The sequence below is a fragment of the Sapajus apella genome, unplaced genomic scaffold (assembly GCF_009761245.1).
Source record: "Sapajus apella isolate SASKATOON/1434 unplaced genomic scaffold, GSC_monkey_1.0 scaffold37, whole genome shotgun sequence".
Taxonomy (NCBI): domain Eukaryota; kingdom Metazoa; phylum Chordata; class Mammalia; order Primates; family Cebidae; genus Sapajus; species Sapajus apella.
In genome coordinates this window covers 22,605,271-22,623,303 of record NW_022436977.1, presented here as the reverse complement: position 1 = coordinate 22,623,303, position 18,033 = coordinate 22,605,271, and the positions used below count along the sequence as shown (strand labels likewise).

Sequence of the window (18,033 nt, the reverse complement as noted above, 5' to 3'; positions counted from 1 at the left end):
ACTCTTGACCTCATGTTCTGCCCGCCTCGGCCTCCCAAAGTGCTGGGATTACAAGTGGGAGCCACTGTACCCGGCCGAGGTTGCCAATATTCTTTGTAGAAAATCAGTGCTTGCAATAAACCAATTGGCTACAAATGTGGAAGGGATAATTAGTACCCTACAGCAATTTAATGAACTATTCATTCCCTGGATCCTGGGAGGTCTTGCTCACAGCTGAGAGGTGGTCACTCATGTTCTAGGCCCTTTAGGCTACAATTATGTAATAGTGAAGAGTCCTTGTGCTTCAGGAAAAGCAAGATCAACCTATCAAGGAGGTGTTGACCGAGTCATAATTTTTCTACTTAACAGCGACTGCAAATTTAAATATGTGTTCTAGGGCTGTTCTGTTAACTCTGTTATGGTCTTTACGAGTAGTGATTCCAAGTTCTGATGAATAAAAAGTTTTTTGTTTTAATGTATTTATGATCAGCTCTATGCTTGAAGACATAGACAAAGCTATTTCTAACACCATGATTTTACAAAATATCTGATATTTTTGCCTATGTGACCATAGAAAAGACTAGATTATGGATAACAAACCACCAAGTTTTAATTGCTTTTATTTAGTAGGAGAGAAATAAGACAGGAAAAGAGAATTAATGCTCTTTTTCCCAGCCTGTGAGAGGTGGGCTTCTGAGTAAAGGTATATGAAAAACTGGGTGGAGGCTTGTAGTACTAAAATAAACCTCCAAAATATATTATTTTCTTTGAGGATTTATGTCAGCTTCTCTGTGAATATGGACATTAACAAACCTTATTTTTCAGAGATGGGGTCTCACTTTGTTGCTCAGGCTGGAGGGCAGTGGTTACTCACGGGTGCAGTCGTGGTACTCTGTAACCTTAAACTACTAGGCTCAAGCAATTCTCTTGCCTCAGCCCCACTGAGTAGCTGGGGCTCTATGGATGCATCACCTATTGGCATGTCTTAAATATTTCTAAGAGCAAAAGCCATGCTCTCTTACCTCATTTTAACTATCCATTTAAAGTTATTAGATGTATGTTCATTTATTTTACATAAATTGATCTGGCTGCAATTTGAGTGTGACTACTTATCTAAGAATTAATTCTAAATTTAAGGATTCCAACATCTGTAACTTCTTAATGTATTTTTTCATTGTCATTTCCAATCATCACTAATAGGAGGAAGAGATTTGGTAGTTTATATTATTTTATTTATAAATATCTAGCAGGTCCCAGCAAATAAAAAAGGAATATCTACAAATTCTTACTATTTTAGGTAAAGGGATATAACAGTCATGTCCAGACTTTTTGAAAGAGCAAGGATATAGTAGAAGGATTGGGAAAGAACTGGCAGTTAAGCCCCAGGGAGGTGGCTTTTAAACTGTCATCACCGAGCCCTGAGGTTTCCACAGAGGTGCCTCAGGACTCAATATAGGAAAGGCAGGGGACCCTAAGGTGGGACACTGAGCAATTCCCCACTGTCTTTAACCCAAGTGGCTTTACTTACTAGATTTCTGGGAGTCTGCTGATATTTAAAAAAAAAAAAAAAAAAAAAGCTAATAAGAAAAAAAACACACGAGCCCAGATCATAGGAGCAAATGCATAGTAAAGTCTAAGGAAAATAGTGCCTGGACCAAGAAAGCTATGTTGGTAATAATAAGAGATAAGAATGAATCTGTTCATTGATTAAAGGATTAAAAAAAAAAAAAAAGTATGGGCATGGTGGCTCACGGCTCTAATCTCAGCACTTTGGGAGGCTGAGCCACGAATATCACTTGAGGTCAGGAGTTTGAGACCAGCCTAGTCAACATGGTGAAACCCCATCTCTATTAAAAATATGAAAATTAGCCTGGCATGGTGGCACACACCTGTAATTCTAGAACTCAGGAGGTTGAGGCACAAGAATCACTTGAACCCAGGAGTCAGAGGTTGCAGTGAATTGAGATTCTGCCTTTGCACTCCAGCCTGGTTACAGAGCAAGACTCCATTTCAGAATAAGACTCTTTTTGACGGAGCAAGACTCCATTTCAAAATAAATATATAAATAGATAGATAAATTTAAAGAAAGAATGACTCTGAATATTGCTAAATTTCAGAGCAATTTTTGCTAACATAAGTTTGCTAAATTGAATTAAAATTGAAATGTGATTTAGTTCAGATCTATACATGAAGCCATTATGGTGAAAGCAGGGTTATTGCTCCCTCTTTTTTCCACCTGGGCTGCGGCCTGAAGAACAGAATATACAGGTCAGTCTTTGGTTTAAACAAAAATTGGTTGTTATTTTTTTTTTCAGAGAAAGCTATTTTACTGAAAATGGAACAATCTCTGAGTGAATAACTAGATACAATTTGTTAATCATATATAGGCAGACAACCTATGTGCCCCCTGCTTAGAACGTTCTTGCCCATTTTTGCCTACCAAAGTCCTATTCCTGTGGCCCTTTACTCCTCCAGAGAACGTCCAGAACTCTTCACCCTACAGTTGTCATTAATAACCCCCTTCCGTAATCTCTTGCCTTTGTACGTTAGCACTTATCACAGAATGCTCTGTTAGCTTTGCATCTCTTTTATCTCTAAATTGTAGCATCCCCAAAAGTTTAGTCTTTGCAATAATAGATGCCAAATAAATGTTAAGTGAGTTAAATTTGAAAGAGTAATGGAAGTATATGTTTAGTGAGAGAATACGTAAACAGAATTTGAGCTTTATTTTGACTTGGACATATTTCCAAATGTTAAAATTATGATAGTATACTAAAAGTAGTTTAAATATATAAAAGAACATTAAACATGTAAGCAGTAATTACAGTATGATAACTATTGCATCATATCCCTGTCTTAGAATATCTAGAAAAGGACCCACAGCCATAGCACTGTTTACCTGGTCACTGTTCAGTATCATGTTACAGTTTAACTGCCCTGATTGCTTCCTTGTATTCACAAGAGGCAAAGTTCCAGTAACATCACTTTTCTGATGCTGGCTTGATAGTCTCCATACTTCTTATCTTTTAGTTGCACCACATTGTACCCATTCTATGCTATGTCACACAACTTACCCAGCTTAGCTGTCATTTAACAAACATAATGGTAACAACACAGGCACCCAGTAGTAACCAAAACTTGGCATCATACCTCATGAAGAATTTGCAATTAACTAGTGTGGCATGGCCCCCCAGTTGAAAACCATGGTCTTAAAATATTTTTCTGATCTAGATGCCTCATTTTGTAGCCTGAATCCAGTCATTTCTATTATCCTAGAATTTGTTGTTCTGTGTCTCATTTTTCAAATTCTGTATTATCTTCATGGTTCTTACATTGTTTCCGTGTCCCATCATAGGCAGAATTTTACCTACATTCCCCAGCCTCTTGTAAAAGTTCCCCAGGCCTATTCCCAGCTGTAAATGAATCAATTTCAATTTGATTTTAGTCATTCATTGTAATTTTTTTTTTTTTTTTTTTTTTTTTTGAGACGGCGTTTCGCTCTTGTTACCCAGGCTGGAGTGCAATGGCGCGATATCGGCTCACCGCAACCTCCGCCTCCTGGGTTCAGGCAATTCTCCTGCCTCAGCCTCCTGAGTAGCTGGGATTACAGGCACGCACCATCATGCCCAGCTAATTTTTTGTATTTTTAGTAGAGATGGGGTTTCACCATGTTGACCAGGATGGTCTCGATCTCTTGACCTCGTGATCCACCCGCCTCGGCCTCCCAAAGTGCTGGGATTACAGGCGTGAGCCACCGCACCCGGCATTCACTGTAATTATTAATAGAGATTCCTTTCACTCTAAAGATCCTGGTTTGGACAATTATATGTTCACCTAGCCACAGAACACATATAGAGATATTTCTTGTTGCTACCACAGCTATAGCCAAGCAAGTACCTGCATAGACTGGGGCACTTTTTTTAAAAAAAAAAATTGCCAGTGTTCTCCAATTTGCTTGGCCTATCGTAATTTAAACAAATACTTTTCTAAGTATTGTAATTTGTACAAAATTGGCCGTCAGTTGGATAACTTGTTCAAGCTAATGTCTTGTCTGTTTCCAGGTTCCTCTCTTGGCTGAAATTTATGGTATAGAAGGAAACATTTTCAGGCTTAAAATTAATGAAGAGAGTCCCCTAAAACCCAGGTATGAAGTTCCTGATGTCCTCACAAGCAAGCCAAGCACTGTAAGGTAAGCCAAGGAGCGAGGTATCTTAAAGACACACCTGATACATTCTTTTTTCATATCTTGAGTAGTAAATTTTGTTATGTGCACCTCCTGTTTTGGCTGTTCAAAACTACAGTCATTTGCAAAGTTACAGGTTGGTGCAAAAGTAATCGTGGTTTTTGCTATTACTTTTAATGGGTTCAGTTATTTGGGGATCAATTTAGCCGTTTTCCTTATTATCCATTCTGTTTATTCCTCATCCACCATTTGATTTATCAGGACTTATTTAAAGGGAAGAAGCAGAACGTTGATCCCTGCTCTCCTTCTCACAAAGAAAGTGGTCTCTTTAGCCAGACTATTGGAACAAGTAGAAGGAAAACTACTTACTTTACTCACTCAGATTAGCAGCAGGGCTCCAGAGATCTAATATGCAAGCCAAACTCCCATGCTTACAGTAATTTACACAGTTAGACAGACTCACTTTTAATTAAAAGTGAGTCTCAGAAGTCTGACATGTAATTTTACTTAGAGTCAAGGTAAATTAATAATCAATGTCTAGGTGAAAAACAATCTTTGGGGACTAAAGCATTTTCAAGTACTTGCAAAACCTTCATCTCTTCTCATAACACTTACCAGTGATATTTGAACTCAGTTTTGCTGGTTGGTTTTCATTATGTTTTCGTATTATTTCACTAAGGGAATATAAGATTATACCAGATGCTTTAATTTTCATTGTATCATTACCACAGTTTTATGTACTTTATTTTTTCCATGAAAATCTTATAAAAGGTCAATAGATTATAAGGAGAAATTAATTCAGTTATTATAGAATCATCAATAGTTTAAAATATATCTATTCACTGCACCACACTATATGCAATGAATTAGTAAACATGATTTTTAAATTTAATTTTATTCTTTTAATAGAGACAAAGTATTGCTGTGTTGTCTAAGCTGGTTTCAAACTCCTGGCCTCAAATAATTCTCCCTCCTGTTCCTCCAAAAGTGTTGGGATTATAGGTATGAGCCACCATGCCTGCCCTAAATAAGAATTTAAAAGAGACTCTTTCTCAAGGCCTTTGTACTTTGGCAATTGAATCAATGCATACAAATAACCTCTTGGCCACAATATATTATTTTCTACTATTCTAAAGGATTTACTTTATTAGTACAGCCTTCACAATTTTTACACTGTGTTCATAGGTAAGTTAATCTGTAATTTTCTTTTTCCAGGCTGTCTTTGCCATGTTTTAGGGTCCAGGTGATAATTGACTTGGTATGGTTAATATGATATTCTACTTCTGTTCTGACTTCTTTCTAGAGGGCCTTTGGCTACTGTAGTAACTGGAAAGCTAAAAACTACATTTCTTCATTTCCCAGATTCCTTTGTAGCTACAGTTTCTGTGATGTAATTAGTTTCCATCGATCAGATGCACTTAAAAAAACTTTGATTTCAGCACTGAGTTCCACATTTTGCATATATGGATTTGGCACCTCTAGAGTGAGTATAAAGCCATTAGGTAGGGCCATGATTTATTCACCTCTGAATTATAGTTAAGGTGGCATGACCCTAGAGCCCAGCAGTTGTCATAGTGACTTCTGATAATCCAGCTTCCTGATTCTAGCTAAGATAGAAGGTCAATTGGCCATACAGTTATACAGTATTGTACTAGGGGTCATTCCTGGACATGCAGCCTGAAACCTACTACCTCAACCCATCCTGTGAGGTTGTAAGCAACAAATTATTCATATGAAGTCATTTATTTTCTGCTTAAAATAGCCAGAGTTGTTTTTGTTTTCTACAATTGAGCCTTGGTCGACATAGTAGTTGGTATTAGAAATGAGTATAAGCAACAGCCCCTCAGGGATGGGAATATGAGATTGGCTGGCTGACCTAGTTGGATTTGGAGGCAGTGAGGATGTATTTACTAATAGAGGATGGGATACTATTGTTACAGGCTGAATTGTGTCCCCTCAAAATTCAGGTGTGGAGCTCTAACCTCTGGTACCTCAGAATGTGACTGTATTTTGAGATAGGGCCTTTAAAACAGTAAATAAGTTAAAATGGGGTCATTGGGGTAGGCTATATTCCATTATACCTGGTGCCCTTGTAAGAAGACGAGATTAGGACACAGACACAGGCACAGAGGGAAAACCATGTGAAGACACAGTGAGAAGGCAGCTATCTGTAAGCCCAGGAAATAGGTCTCACAAGAAACCCAACTTTCTGACACCTTGATCTAGGACTTCTAGCCTCCAGAATTATGAGAAAATAAATTTCTGTTGTTCAAGCTACCCAGTTCGTGATATTTTCTTATGGCAGCCCTGCCAAACTAATACAGCTAATAATAGACTACAAAATTCTGTGGCAATGCTACTTAAATGACTACTGGTGGACAACTAAAATAAAGTGGCCCATTGAAAGCCAGCGAAGAGGTAGGGCCACACTTCTTTATTATTATGCAGAATTCAGAGCTCTGAGGTGGTTTGGCTGCTTCAACTTCACTGAAGAGTTTAAATAAAGAAAACAATGGCCTCAGGGTTTTAGATTCTTAGCTCAAGGTATTGTCAGAAGATTGATAGTTTTCTGTGACAATCCTAAAAGTCCTCCTATCTCCTGTAACTGCAGTTACAGGTAACTGAAAATCAGATGCAGAGTTTGATATTGCAGGTCACTGAATCAGGCCATAATTTGAATTCACAGCCTCATCAGGTCTGTGATTTTCAGGCATTAACTGGGAAAACGTAGGACTTCTTAAAATTGAACAGTAGACTGAGTGCAGTGGCTCACACCTGTAATTCCAGTACTTTAGGAGGCCCAGTCAGGAGGATTGCTTGAAGTCAAGGGATATAGACCAGAATGGACAACAAAGTGAGACTTTGTCTCTACAAGAATTAAAAAAATTAATTGGGTATGGTAGCACACACCTGTAGTCTTAGCTACTCGGGAGGCTGACGTGGAAGGAGCGCTTCAGCCCAATAGTTCAAGGCTGCAGTGAACTAGTCACACCGCTGTACTCCAGCCTGGGTGACAGAACAAGACCCTGTCTCTAACAAAATTAACAATTTTTAAAAAATTGAATAACAACATTTAGGAAGAGTTGGATAATTCTAAATAGTCAAACCTCAGAACTCTACTGGCCCTGCCATTTCAGCAGAAGTAACTCCTCCTATAAGGGCAGATGAAAGTTGATCCTGCCTTGCTTGGATACCCTGTATTGACCTCACCTAAAATATACAGGCACGGGGATTCCAATGCTCCTTGTGCCCAACCCCTACCATCCTTCACTGCCTCCAAACCCATCATCAGAGTCAGATCCCAACATGCCCAGAGAGCCAATTACTGTCAAACCCAGGAGGAGAAGGCTTGCATGCCTGAAGAACTGTAATCCTATATAATGGCAAAAAACTGGGAAATATGCATGGAAATGGTTTCTGAGGAATTCCTAGACCAGAAAGAGGGGACTTAATTCTGGATCAGGTTAAATTTATTGACACAGGTACATGTACCAGAGAATGTAGATTTGATATGCTAGCTTGGGCAGCTGAGAATGGCTCTAATTGATGGCTTAGTTGTTTAATTATACTCTGAACTCAGCTATGGATTGTGCTGAATGAAGCTGAGATATCAGGAATTCCTTGGCACAGTATAGAGGAAATGATCTATAGACTTAGAGAGAAAGAAATGTTGAAGTGGATTCATCTCATGCAACCAGCTCATCTAGGCCCTCTGGATTCTGTTTCCAACGAGAATCCAGAGCATACCCCCTTCACTGAGAAACTGATGAGAGAGCACTTGGAAAGCATTGTAGTGAACATCTTCCTCTTGTGGGCTGGAGATAATGGTGGAAAATGATGCCATTAAAATGGTCTCCCTGATTTCAGTGGAGATGATGAGACTCGAGGTAGCAGGGGCAGAGTAGAAACATTTAGTTGACAGAGACAGGGTGAACATAATTCCATTATATGTGGTAGGCCCCATGTAGTACTCAAATGATTTAATGCTTGGGACAGTAAGCAATTTATGGTGGGGTGCAGTAGACTGAAATATATGGACTGAAGTCCTGCTTAATGGAGTAATCAAAAGAACTCTGTCTAGATTCAGTGAAGAATGAGAGACAGCCTCTCAACCATCTCCAGAGTTAGTATCTTGCTTGAAGAGGAGGCCTACAATCCATGGAGAAGGACTGAAAAGACATAATAAGAACATAAACTGACTCGTTTTACCTTCCTTAAAGAGTCCTGGGAATACTTACTAGGGACACTGTGCTCTGGAGAAAGGGAAATGTCTAGCTTTGAGGGGATTTTAAGTATTGTGTCTGAGCTTACATAATTCTTGTAGATCTAAAACATCCTAACAGTGTATCTGGGAAGTTAGAGGCTGGTGAGAAACGGGGAATAAATCAGTTAATTTGACCTGGTTCCATCTCACTGTGGACTCAATCTGTGTTATCTCCTCAGTTTCTGAGTATGTGGTTGGAATGAAAAAGAAAAACAATGTTTATTTCACGCACCACATCTAGAAAGTTACTAGACTTTCCAGACCAGGTGATGACGATGATGATAGCTAACATTATTGAGTGTTTTTTTTAAATGTGTCTGGCACTGTGTCAAGAGCTTTACCCACGTGGATCTCATTTAATTCTCTCCAAAAACTTTGTTGTTGCTTTTGTTATTTTCACTTTACAGATAAGGAAACCAAGACCTAGAAAGATTGGATAACTGTGTTATACAAAGTTATGAAGTATATGGCAGAGTTATTCTCAATTTAAGCTCTTTGACACCAAAGCCAATGCTCTCATTTACATTTCTTTATTGCCTTATATATGGCTATGTTACATGAATATTGATTTACTAATTAATTATTTGAAAGTACAAATCGCACAGGGTCATGTAAACATGTAACAGCTTGTTTTTCTCTGCCTGCTTTGTTTTCTAGACTGATTCCATGCTCAGGGGACACAGGCAGTCTGATATTGGCAGATGAAAAAGGAGACCTCAGGTGTCATATCACAGCAAACCCATTCAAGGTAGACTTGGTGTCTGAAGAAGAGGTTGTGATGAGCATAAATTCCCTGGGCCAATTATACTTTGAGCATCTACAGATTCTTCACAAACAAAGGTATTTTTATACATTACTTGACACATAAAGACCTTAAGATAACCTGATTATGAATATCAGTTGCCTATATAGATAATATATCACCATAGAAAATTGGTTTGCCTTATTTGCTCTAGTATTGTTCTGAGAAATTTTATCTTTTCACCTGGGAAGGTGAGAGTACAGGCTTTATGACAATAATAAATCCCAAACTTTTGTAATGTTACACTCTTAACATGTCCTGTGTGTGCCTGATGGTGTTCTCTACCCTGTATACCCTTCTATTAAAGCACTGTGTTGACCCATCAAATGTTAATGTGAACTAGCATACCTTCATAATTTCACTTCACTGCCTTATAATAACACAAATTACCCTAGACTTGAATACTTGTCCAGGAATTTTCTGGGACCATCTGCTTGATCAAAGCTGTTTGTGTGGGCTGCTCACATGAATTAGGAAGTGTTGGTAAGGAGGAGATTCTTTTCCATTCTTACCAATACTGTTTTAAATAAATCTTTTAGTCTATAGTTCTTTCTATTTTTATCACAATAATGAACATATTATATATGATCTGCAGAAATCATTCAACTTTCATTATTTAAACATAGTTTTTTTCTGGGTTTCAACTCATTTTCTTTTAAAATTTTGATATTAAAAATATCTCATTTGCTCATCTTAAAACTAATACTTGTTCATCATAGGCAAATTAGAAAACATTGAAAAGAAGAATATTTAAACTCCCTATAATCTCTCCACCTACTGTGTTAGTGCCTTATCAATATTAAGTACTTGTTTAACTGAAAAATACTGATAATAGCATAACAAATATCTGTGTACTCACTCCCCATGTTCTTTATATTTAAAACCTTTTTTCTAGCCAGTCACAGTGGCTCACTCCTGTAATCATAACACTTTGGGAGGTTGAAGTGGGCAAATCAATTGAACCCTGGAATTTGAGGCCAGCCTGGGCAACATGGTGAAACCCTGTCTCTACAAAAAAATTAGCCAAGTATAATGGCATTTGCCTATGGTCCCAGCTACTTGGGAGGCTGAGGTGGGAGGATCGCTTGAGCCCAGGAGGTCAAAACTGCAGTGAGCCGTGATCATGCCTCTGTACTCCAGCCTGAGCAACAGAGCAAGATTCTGTCTCAAAACAAACACCGCCCTCCCAAAAAAAGCACGTTTTTTTGTTTTGTAAACTCTCATTATTTTGTTTTCTTTTAAAGGTTGTTTTCTTTCCTAAGTTGACTTTTTTATTATGTAGAAGAGGCATATGGTACAAAGGAGTATATGTTAATTTACATTTCTGTATAGTAAAGAGTTTCCTTTACCCTTTGTCCTCTAGCTGCTCACTTCCCATCCTTGAAAGTACTCTGTTCTAGCTGGGTGCTGTGGCTTGTGCCTGTAATCCCAGCACTTTGGGAGGCCAGGGCGGGTGGATCACCTGAGGTCAGGAGCTCAAGACCAGCCTGGCCAACATGCTGAAACCCTGTCTCTACCAAAAATACAAAAATTAGCCAGGTATACTGGTGCATGCCTGTAGTCCCAGTTACTCGAGAGTCTGCGACAGGAGAATCACTTGAACCCAGGAGGCGGTTGCAGTGAGCTGAGATCATGCCACTGCACTCCAGCCTGGGCAAGACTTGTCTAAAAAAAAAAAGATAATGTGTTTCCAGTTTTTTGAGTATCCTTTCAGAAACAATTTATGTATGTACATTTTAGATATATTCTTTGACTTTTCCTTTCCTGACACAATGGCACCACCTTTACACATTATTTTACACCTTGCTTTCTTTCTCTTAACAATGTGACAATTCTTTTTTTTTTTTGAGACGGAGTTTCGTTCTTGTTACCCAGGCTGGAGTGCAATGGCGCGATCTCGGCTCACCGCAACCTCCGCCTCCTGGGTTCAGGCAATTCTCCTGCCTCAGCCTCCTGAGTAGCTGGGACTACAGGCACGCGCCACCATGCCCAGCTAATTTTTTGTATTTTTAGTAGAGACGGGGTTTCACCATGTTGACCAGGATGGTCTCGATCTCTTGACCTCGTGATCCACCCGCCTCGGCCTCCCAAAGTGCTGGGATTACAGGCTTGAGCCACCGCGCCCGGCAGACAATTCGTAATGTCTTTAAAGCAGCTACATAATTTCTGTTAAATGGCTGTCCCATGATTCACTGAGTAAATTCTCTATTGAGGGATTTAAAGTTGTTTCTAATATTTTTACAACTAATTAATTAGTTTACTAATAAACTTGAATATGTGTCATTGTGCATATATACAGATATATTCATAATATAGAGTCATAAAAGTATAGTTGTTGATCAGATGGTTTGTGCATTTGTAGTTTTGATAGGTATTGCCAAATTGCCTTTCATAGAGGTTATACTGCTTTATATTTCCATTATTTACTTTTATATATATAATTATATTTGTGTTAGGAAAATTAGATGATCTGACTGGAAAAATTTTTATGTTAGATTCTAACCTCGCAACATTAACAAAAATAAATTGCAGATGAATAAAAATTAAACATAACAAGACATAAAAATAGAGGAAAGTATAGAATAATATTTTTGTAATTGTGGTAGTGTGACATAAACAAGAGCATAAGGAAAAGATTGATAGATTTGGTTACTTACACCTTTTAAGCTTTGATTCTACTCAGAAAGCAACAAAAGAAAAAAATAAGCTTTAATATGGACACACACACACACACACACACCCCCCCCCCCGCCCCGAACAAAATTAAAATCCAGGACTTCCAGTTTCCCATCTGGCATGTAAGGAGCTTAGAAGTCACTACTCCATCCTAACAATGACTATAATCCCAGCACTTTGGGAGACCAAGGCAGGTCGATCATCTGAGGTCGAGAGTTTGAGACCAGCCTGTCCAACATGGTGAAACCCCGTCTGTACTAAAAATATAAAGATCTAGCTGGGCATGGTGGCATGCGCCTGTAGTTCCAGCTACTTGGGAGGCTGATGCAGGAGAATCGCTTGAACCCAGGATGCGGAGGTTGCAGTGAGACAAGATCGCGCCATTGCACTTCAGCCTGGGCAACAAGAGTGAAACTCCATCTCAAAAAAAAACAAAAAAGGATTGTTATGTCTGCTTGAAGTATTGATTCCTGTATCATTTTGTAATATCCCTCTTTATCCCCCCAAATTTTCCTTGCTCTGAAATCTGTTCTGTCTGAAATTGATATAGTTATTTCCATTTTCTTTTGATTGGTGTTAGCATAGTATAACTTACCTTCAGAGGTAACCAGTTTAGTAAATTTTGTGTTAATCGCTTCCTTGGGTTTTGGGGTTTGTTTTGTTTTAAGACAGAGTTTTGCTCTTGTTGCCCAGGCTGAAGTGTAGTGGTGCAATCTCAGGCTACTGCAACCTCTGCCTCCCATGTTCCAGCAATTCTCCTGCCTCAGCCTCCCAAGTAACTGGGATTATGGGCGCCCGCCACCACATCTGGCTAATTTTTGTCTTTTTAATAGAGACAGGGTTTCACCATGTTGACCAGGCTGGTCTCGAACTCCTCATCTCAGGTGATCCACTTGCATCAGCCTCCCAAAGTGCTGGGATTACAGGTGTGAGCCCCCGCACCTGGCCTTCTTGGGGTTTTTAATAGCATTCCCACATATTATCAATTCCCAAACAACACATTATTTGGGTTTGTCTTTTCTAAAACAACTTTTATGTAATAAAAGTATACTGTATACATTCTTTTGTAATGTATTTTTCACTCAATGTTTTTTCTTTTTCCTTTTTTTTTGGAGAGACAGGATCTCACTGTGTTGCCCATTAAATGTATAAAAGTTAGCCTACATCATTCACGATCATAGAAATACAAATTGAATTACATTTATTTTTTCTACAATTTTAGATTTGCAAAGACTGAAAGATTGATAAGGTCCCGCATTGCTAAGAATGTGGGGAAATGAGCACGCAAATACAACTGTGGGTGGAAGAATAAATTGTCACAATTATTCCAAAAGACTGTACTTTATGGTGCTGTGTTCCAGGAGTGAGGAGAGTCACACCAAGTGAGGGGAGTTATGTTCTATTTTGCTTATGGTTTTGTTGAAATACTACAACCGTGTATAAGCTTCATAATAAAAAATGGTAAAAGTATTTTTAACAGGGTTAACAAGAAAATTCAAACACTTCTACATTTTTAAAGAAATTAAGCTATTATAATGTTCATCGTTACTGTGCAATTTTATAAACTCATTTTTAAATATTTTTTTATTTTTTAAAAATGAGATCTCTCCACGTTACCCAGGCTGTCATTGAACTCCTGGGCTCAAGTGACCCTCTAATCTCAGCTTCCCAAGTAGCTGGGATTGCAGGCGGGCACTACTGTGCCCGGCTTCATTTTTATGTTTATAATTATGTTATATTTAATATGTTAAAGGATACAATTTATGGGGTCCCAGAAGTTGGAAATGAAAATCTTTATCATTGAACAAAATTTTTCAGTCTTGCCATTGAGTGAAACAACTTTATTTATGTTAAAACAGAACTGCTAAAGAAAACGAGGAGGAGGCATCAGTGGACACCTCTCAGGTAATCTAGATTGATCCATTTGTTGTTATCTTTTTCATCATCATCATAATGATGGGGTATATACGGAATTCTCTTTCTTCCTTCTACAGAAGGGTGCTTGTTAAATGATCTACTGCATATAAATAGGACCACCCATTTCTTTGGCTCACCTTGTAATCTCATTGATTCATTCATTCATTTCTTCATTCATTCATTCATAAAAACAAATGCTTCCTGAGCACCTGCTTTTTTCCAGGCACAATTGTTAGGCAAGGAGAATCAGCCTTGAATAAAATAAATCCCAAACATGTTCTCATAGAAATTAGAATCTATTGGCAAAGATAGACATTGAGTAAGTAATTACAAGCATGAGGATTATTACAAAATGGTGCTATAGAAGAATACGAGAGACCTGGCCAAAATGAGGGTCAGGAAAGACGTTTTGAGGGAAATAATGTTAAAGCTGAAACTGATATAATAGTATACATGAGTCAAAACGTTGGGAAAGAACGTTCCAGGTAAAGGAAACTGCATATCCAAAGATCTGGAGGTAGGACAGAGCACATTTGAAGAAATGGAATATGTATGCAATATATATTTATTTTAGCTAGAAGAAGGAAAGCAAAGGGGAGGATGGTATGTAATGAGGCTAGAGAGATAGGCAGGGCAGTTCTGTGGAGAGATTTGTAATAATTCTTTTATCCAACAATTATTTGTTAGGTACCTCCTATATCCCAGTCATTATTCATGGAATTGGTGAGACATCATTGAAAAATCTTAAGTCCCCCATCTATCATGGAGCTTACTTTCTTCCAAGCCATGTTAACCTTTCTAAGTTTGTCCTAAGAGCAAAGGAAAACTTTGGAAAGATTCTAAGTAGCAAAGATACATGTTCTTATTTCTATTTTTAAAAGATTATTTTGCTGAATTGTGAAGAATGGACACTACAGAAATCATCTCTCTCTTCATCCACAGTCACATGTATCTTCAAAATAGCATTTTCACAATATTGATTCTTCCTATCCATGACGATGGAATGTTTTTCTGTTTGTGTCCTGTCTTATTTCCTTGAGCAGTGGTTTGTAGTTCTCCTTGAAGAGGTCCTTCACATCTCTTGTTAGGTGTATTCCTAGGTATTTTATCCGTTTGTAGCAAATTCATGATTTGACTCTCTATTATGGATGTAAAGGAATGCTTGTGATTTTTGCACATTGATTTTGTATCCTGAGACTTTGCTGATATTGCTTATCAGTTTAAAGATTTCCTAGGCTGAGATGATGGGGTTTTCTAAATATAGAAAACAGAGACAATTTGACTTCCTGCAAATTGTTATCTGCAAACAGAGACAATTTGACTTCCTCTCTTCCTATTTGAGTATGCTTTATGTCTTCCTCTTGCCTGATTGCCCTGACCAGAACTTCCAATACTATGTTGAGTAGCACTGGTGAGAAAGGGCATCCTTGTCTTGTAACAGTTTTCAAAGGGAATGTTTCCATCTTTTGCCCATTCAGTGTGATACTGACTGTGGGTCTGTCATAAGTAGCTCTTATTATTTTGAGATATGTTCTATCAATATGTTGTTTATTGAGAGTTTTTAACATGAAGGGATGTAGAATTTTATCAGAGGCCTTTTCTGCACCTATTGAGATAATCATGTGGTTTTTGTCTTTGGTTCTGTTTATGTGACAGATTACGTTTATTGATTTGCATATGTTGAACCAGCCTTGCCCCAAGGATGAATCTGACTTGATCATGGTAGATAAATTTTTTGATGTGCTGCTGGATTCACTTTGCCAGTATTTTATTGAGGATTTTTGTATTGATGTTTATCCGGGATACTGGCTAGAAGTTTTCTTACTGCCCAAAATAATTTAGAGATTTAATGCTATTCCCATTTAACTACCATTGACATTCTTCACTGAATTAGAAAAAACTACTTTAAATTTCATATGGAATTAAAGAAGACCTCGTATAGCCAAGACAGTCCTAAACAAAAAGAACAAATCTGGAGGCATCATACTTCCTGACTTTATACTACAAGGCTACATTAACCAAAACAGCATAGTACTGGTACCAAAACAGACATATAGACCAGTAGAACAAAGCAGAGACCTCAGAAATAACACCACATACCTACAACCATCTGGTCTTCAAGAAAGCTGACAAAAACAAGCAATGGGGAAAGGATTCCCTGTTTAATAAATGGTGTTGGGATAACTGGCTACCCATATGCAGAAAACTGAAACTGGACCCCTTCCTTACACCTTATACAAAAATTAACTCAAGATGAATTAAAGGCTTAAACATAAGACCTAAAACCATAAAAACCCTAGAAGAAAACCTAGGCAATACCATTTAGGACATAGGTATGGACAAAGAGTTCATGACTAAAACACCAAAAGTAATGGCAGCAAAAGCCAAAATTGACAGATGGGATCTAACTAAATTAAAGAGCTTCTGCACAGCAAAAGAAGCTATTGATTTCAAATATTGGCCAAGATGGCCAAATAGAAACAGCTCCAGAGCACAGTTCCCAGCAAAAGCAACGCAGAAGGAGAGTGATCACCACATTTCCAACTGAGGTACTGGGTGCATCTCAGTGGCACTGGTTGGACAGCCAGTGTATCCCAAGGAGGGTGAGCCAAGGCAGGGTGGGGCAGTGCCTTACCCGGGAAGTGCAGCAGACCAGAGGACCCCCTCACCCCCACCACTTACCCAACGGAGGCCATCGGGGGCTTTTCCAGCCACTCCAGCACTCCAGTTTAGATACTGCATTTCTCCCACAGTCTTTACGTCCACAGACCAGGAGATTCCTGCCAGCCAGCAAACACTGCGGGTTTCCAGCACAAAAACCCACACAAATCTGGGCAGCCATTTTAACTGGTGCCTGCAACGCCTGCAAGACAGAATTTCAAAGCTGAATTGATCAAGGAGAAGAAAGGATGTCAGAGATTGAAGACCAACTCAATGAAAGAAAACGAGAAGGTAAGATTAGAGGAAAAAGAGTAAAAAGAAATGAACAAAGCCTTTAAGAAATATGGGATTATGTGGAAAGACCTAATCTACTTTTGATCGGTGTGCCTGAATGTGACAGGGAGAATGAATCCAAGCTGGAAAATACTCTTAAGGATATTATCCAGGAGAACTTCCCCAACCTAGCAAGGCAGTCTAACATTCAAATCCAGAAAATACAGAGAACACTACAAAGATACTCCTCAAGAAGAGCAACCCCAACATAATCTTCAGATTCATAAGGGTTGAAATGAAGGAAAATATGCTAAGGGCAGCCAGAAAGAAAGGTCAGGTTACTCACAAAGGGAAGGCCATAGGACTCAACAGAGGATCTCTCTGCAGAAACCCTACAAGCCAGAACAGAGTGGGGGCCAATATTCAACATCCTTAAAAGAACTTTCAACCCAGAATTTCATATCCAGCCAAACTAAGCTTCATAAGTGAAGGAGAAATAAAATTCTTTACAGACAAGCAATTGCTGACAGATTTTATCACCACCAGGACTCCTGAGGGAGCACTAAACATGGAAAGGAACAACCAGTACCAGCCCCTGCAAAAACATTCCAAATGATAAAGACCATTGACACAATGAAGAAACTATGTCAACTAATGGGCAAAACAGCCAGCTAGCATCAAAACACATAGCAATATTAACCTTAAATGTAAATGGGCTAAATGCCCCAATCAAAAGACACAGACTGGCAAATTGGATAAAAAGTCAAAACCCATCACTGTGCTGTATTCTGGAGACCCATCTCACGTGGAAAGACACATAGACTTAAAATAAAGGGATTGAGGAAGATTTACCAAGCAAATGGAGAGCAAAAAAAAAAGCAGGAGTTGCAATCCTAGTCTGTCATAAAACAGATGTCAAACCAACAAAGATCAAAAGAGACAATGGCATTACATAATGGTAAAAGGATCAATGCAACAAGAAAAGCTAACTATTGGGCCAGGCGCGGTGGCTCAAGCCTGTAATCCCAGCACTTTGGGAGGCCGAGGCGGGTGGATCACGAGGTCAAGAGATCGAGACCATCCTGGTCAACATGGTGAAACCCCGTCTCTACTAAAAATACAAAAAATCGGCTGGGCATCGTGGCGCGTGCCTGTAATCCCAGCTACTCAGGAGGCTGAGGCAGGAGAATTGCCTGAACCCAGGAGGCGGAGGTTGCGGTGAGCCGAGATCGCGCCATTGCACTCCAGCCTGGGTAACATGAGTGAAACTCTGTCTCA

The 18,033-nt window shown here is 38.8% G+C and overlaps 1 protein-coding gene across 11 annotated transcripts in view; it reads left to right on the top strand.

Annotated features, from left to right (window-relative positions):
* GANC (glucosidase alpha, neutral C) overlaps window positions 1–18,033 on the top strand; it is a 130,112-nt gene that overhangs the window by 11,593 nt on the left and 100,486 nt on the right. For all 11 annotated transcript variants that reach the window (XR_004274976.1, XR_004274975.1, XR_004274974.1 and 8 more), the window contains 3 exons: window positions 4,041–4,168; window positions 9,084–9,266; window positions 13,764–13,809. Coding sequence is in view for 7 of the 11 variants with exons in the window: in XM_032297840.1 (XP_032153731.1) it covers window positions 4,041–4,168; window positions 9,084–9,266; window positions 13,764–13,809 (357 nt within the window). In the remaining 4 variants the exon portion in view is untranslated. The remainder of the gene's footprint in view (window positions 1–4,040; window positions 4,169–9,083; window positions 9,267–13,763; window positions 13,810–18,033) is intronic.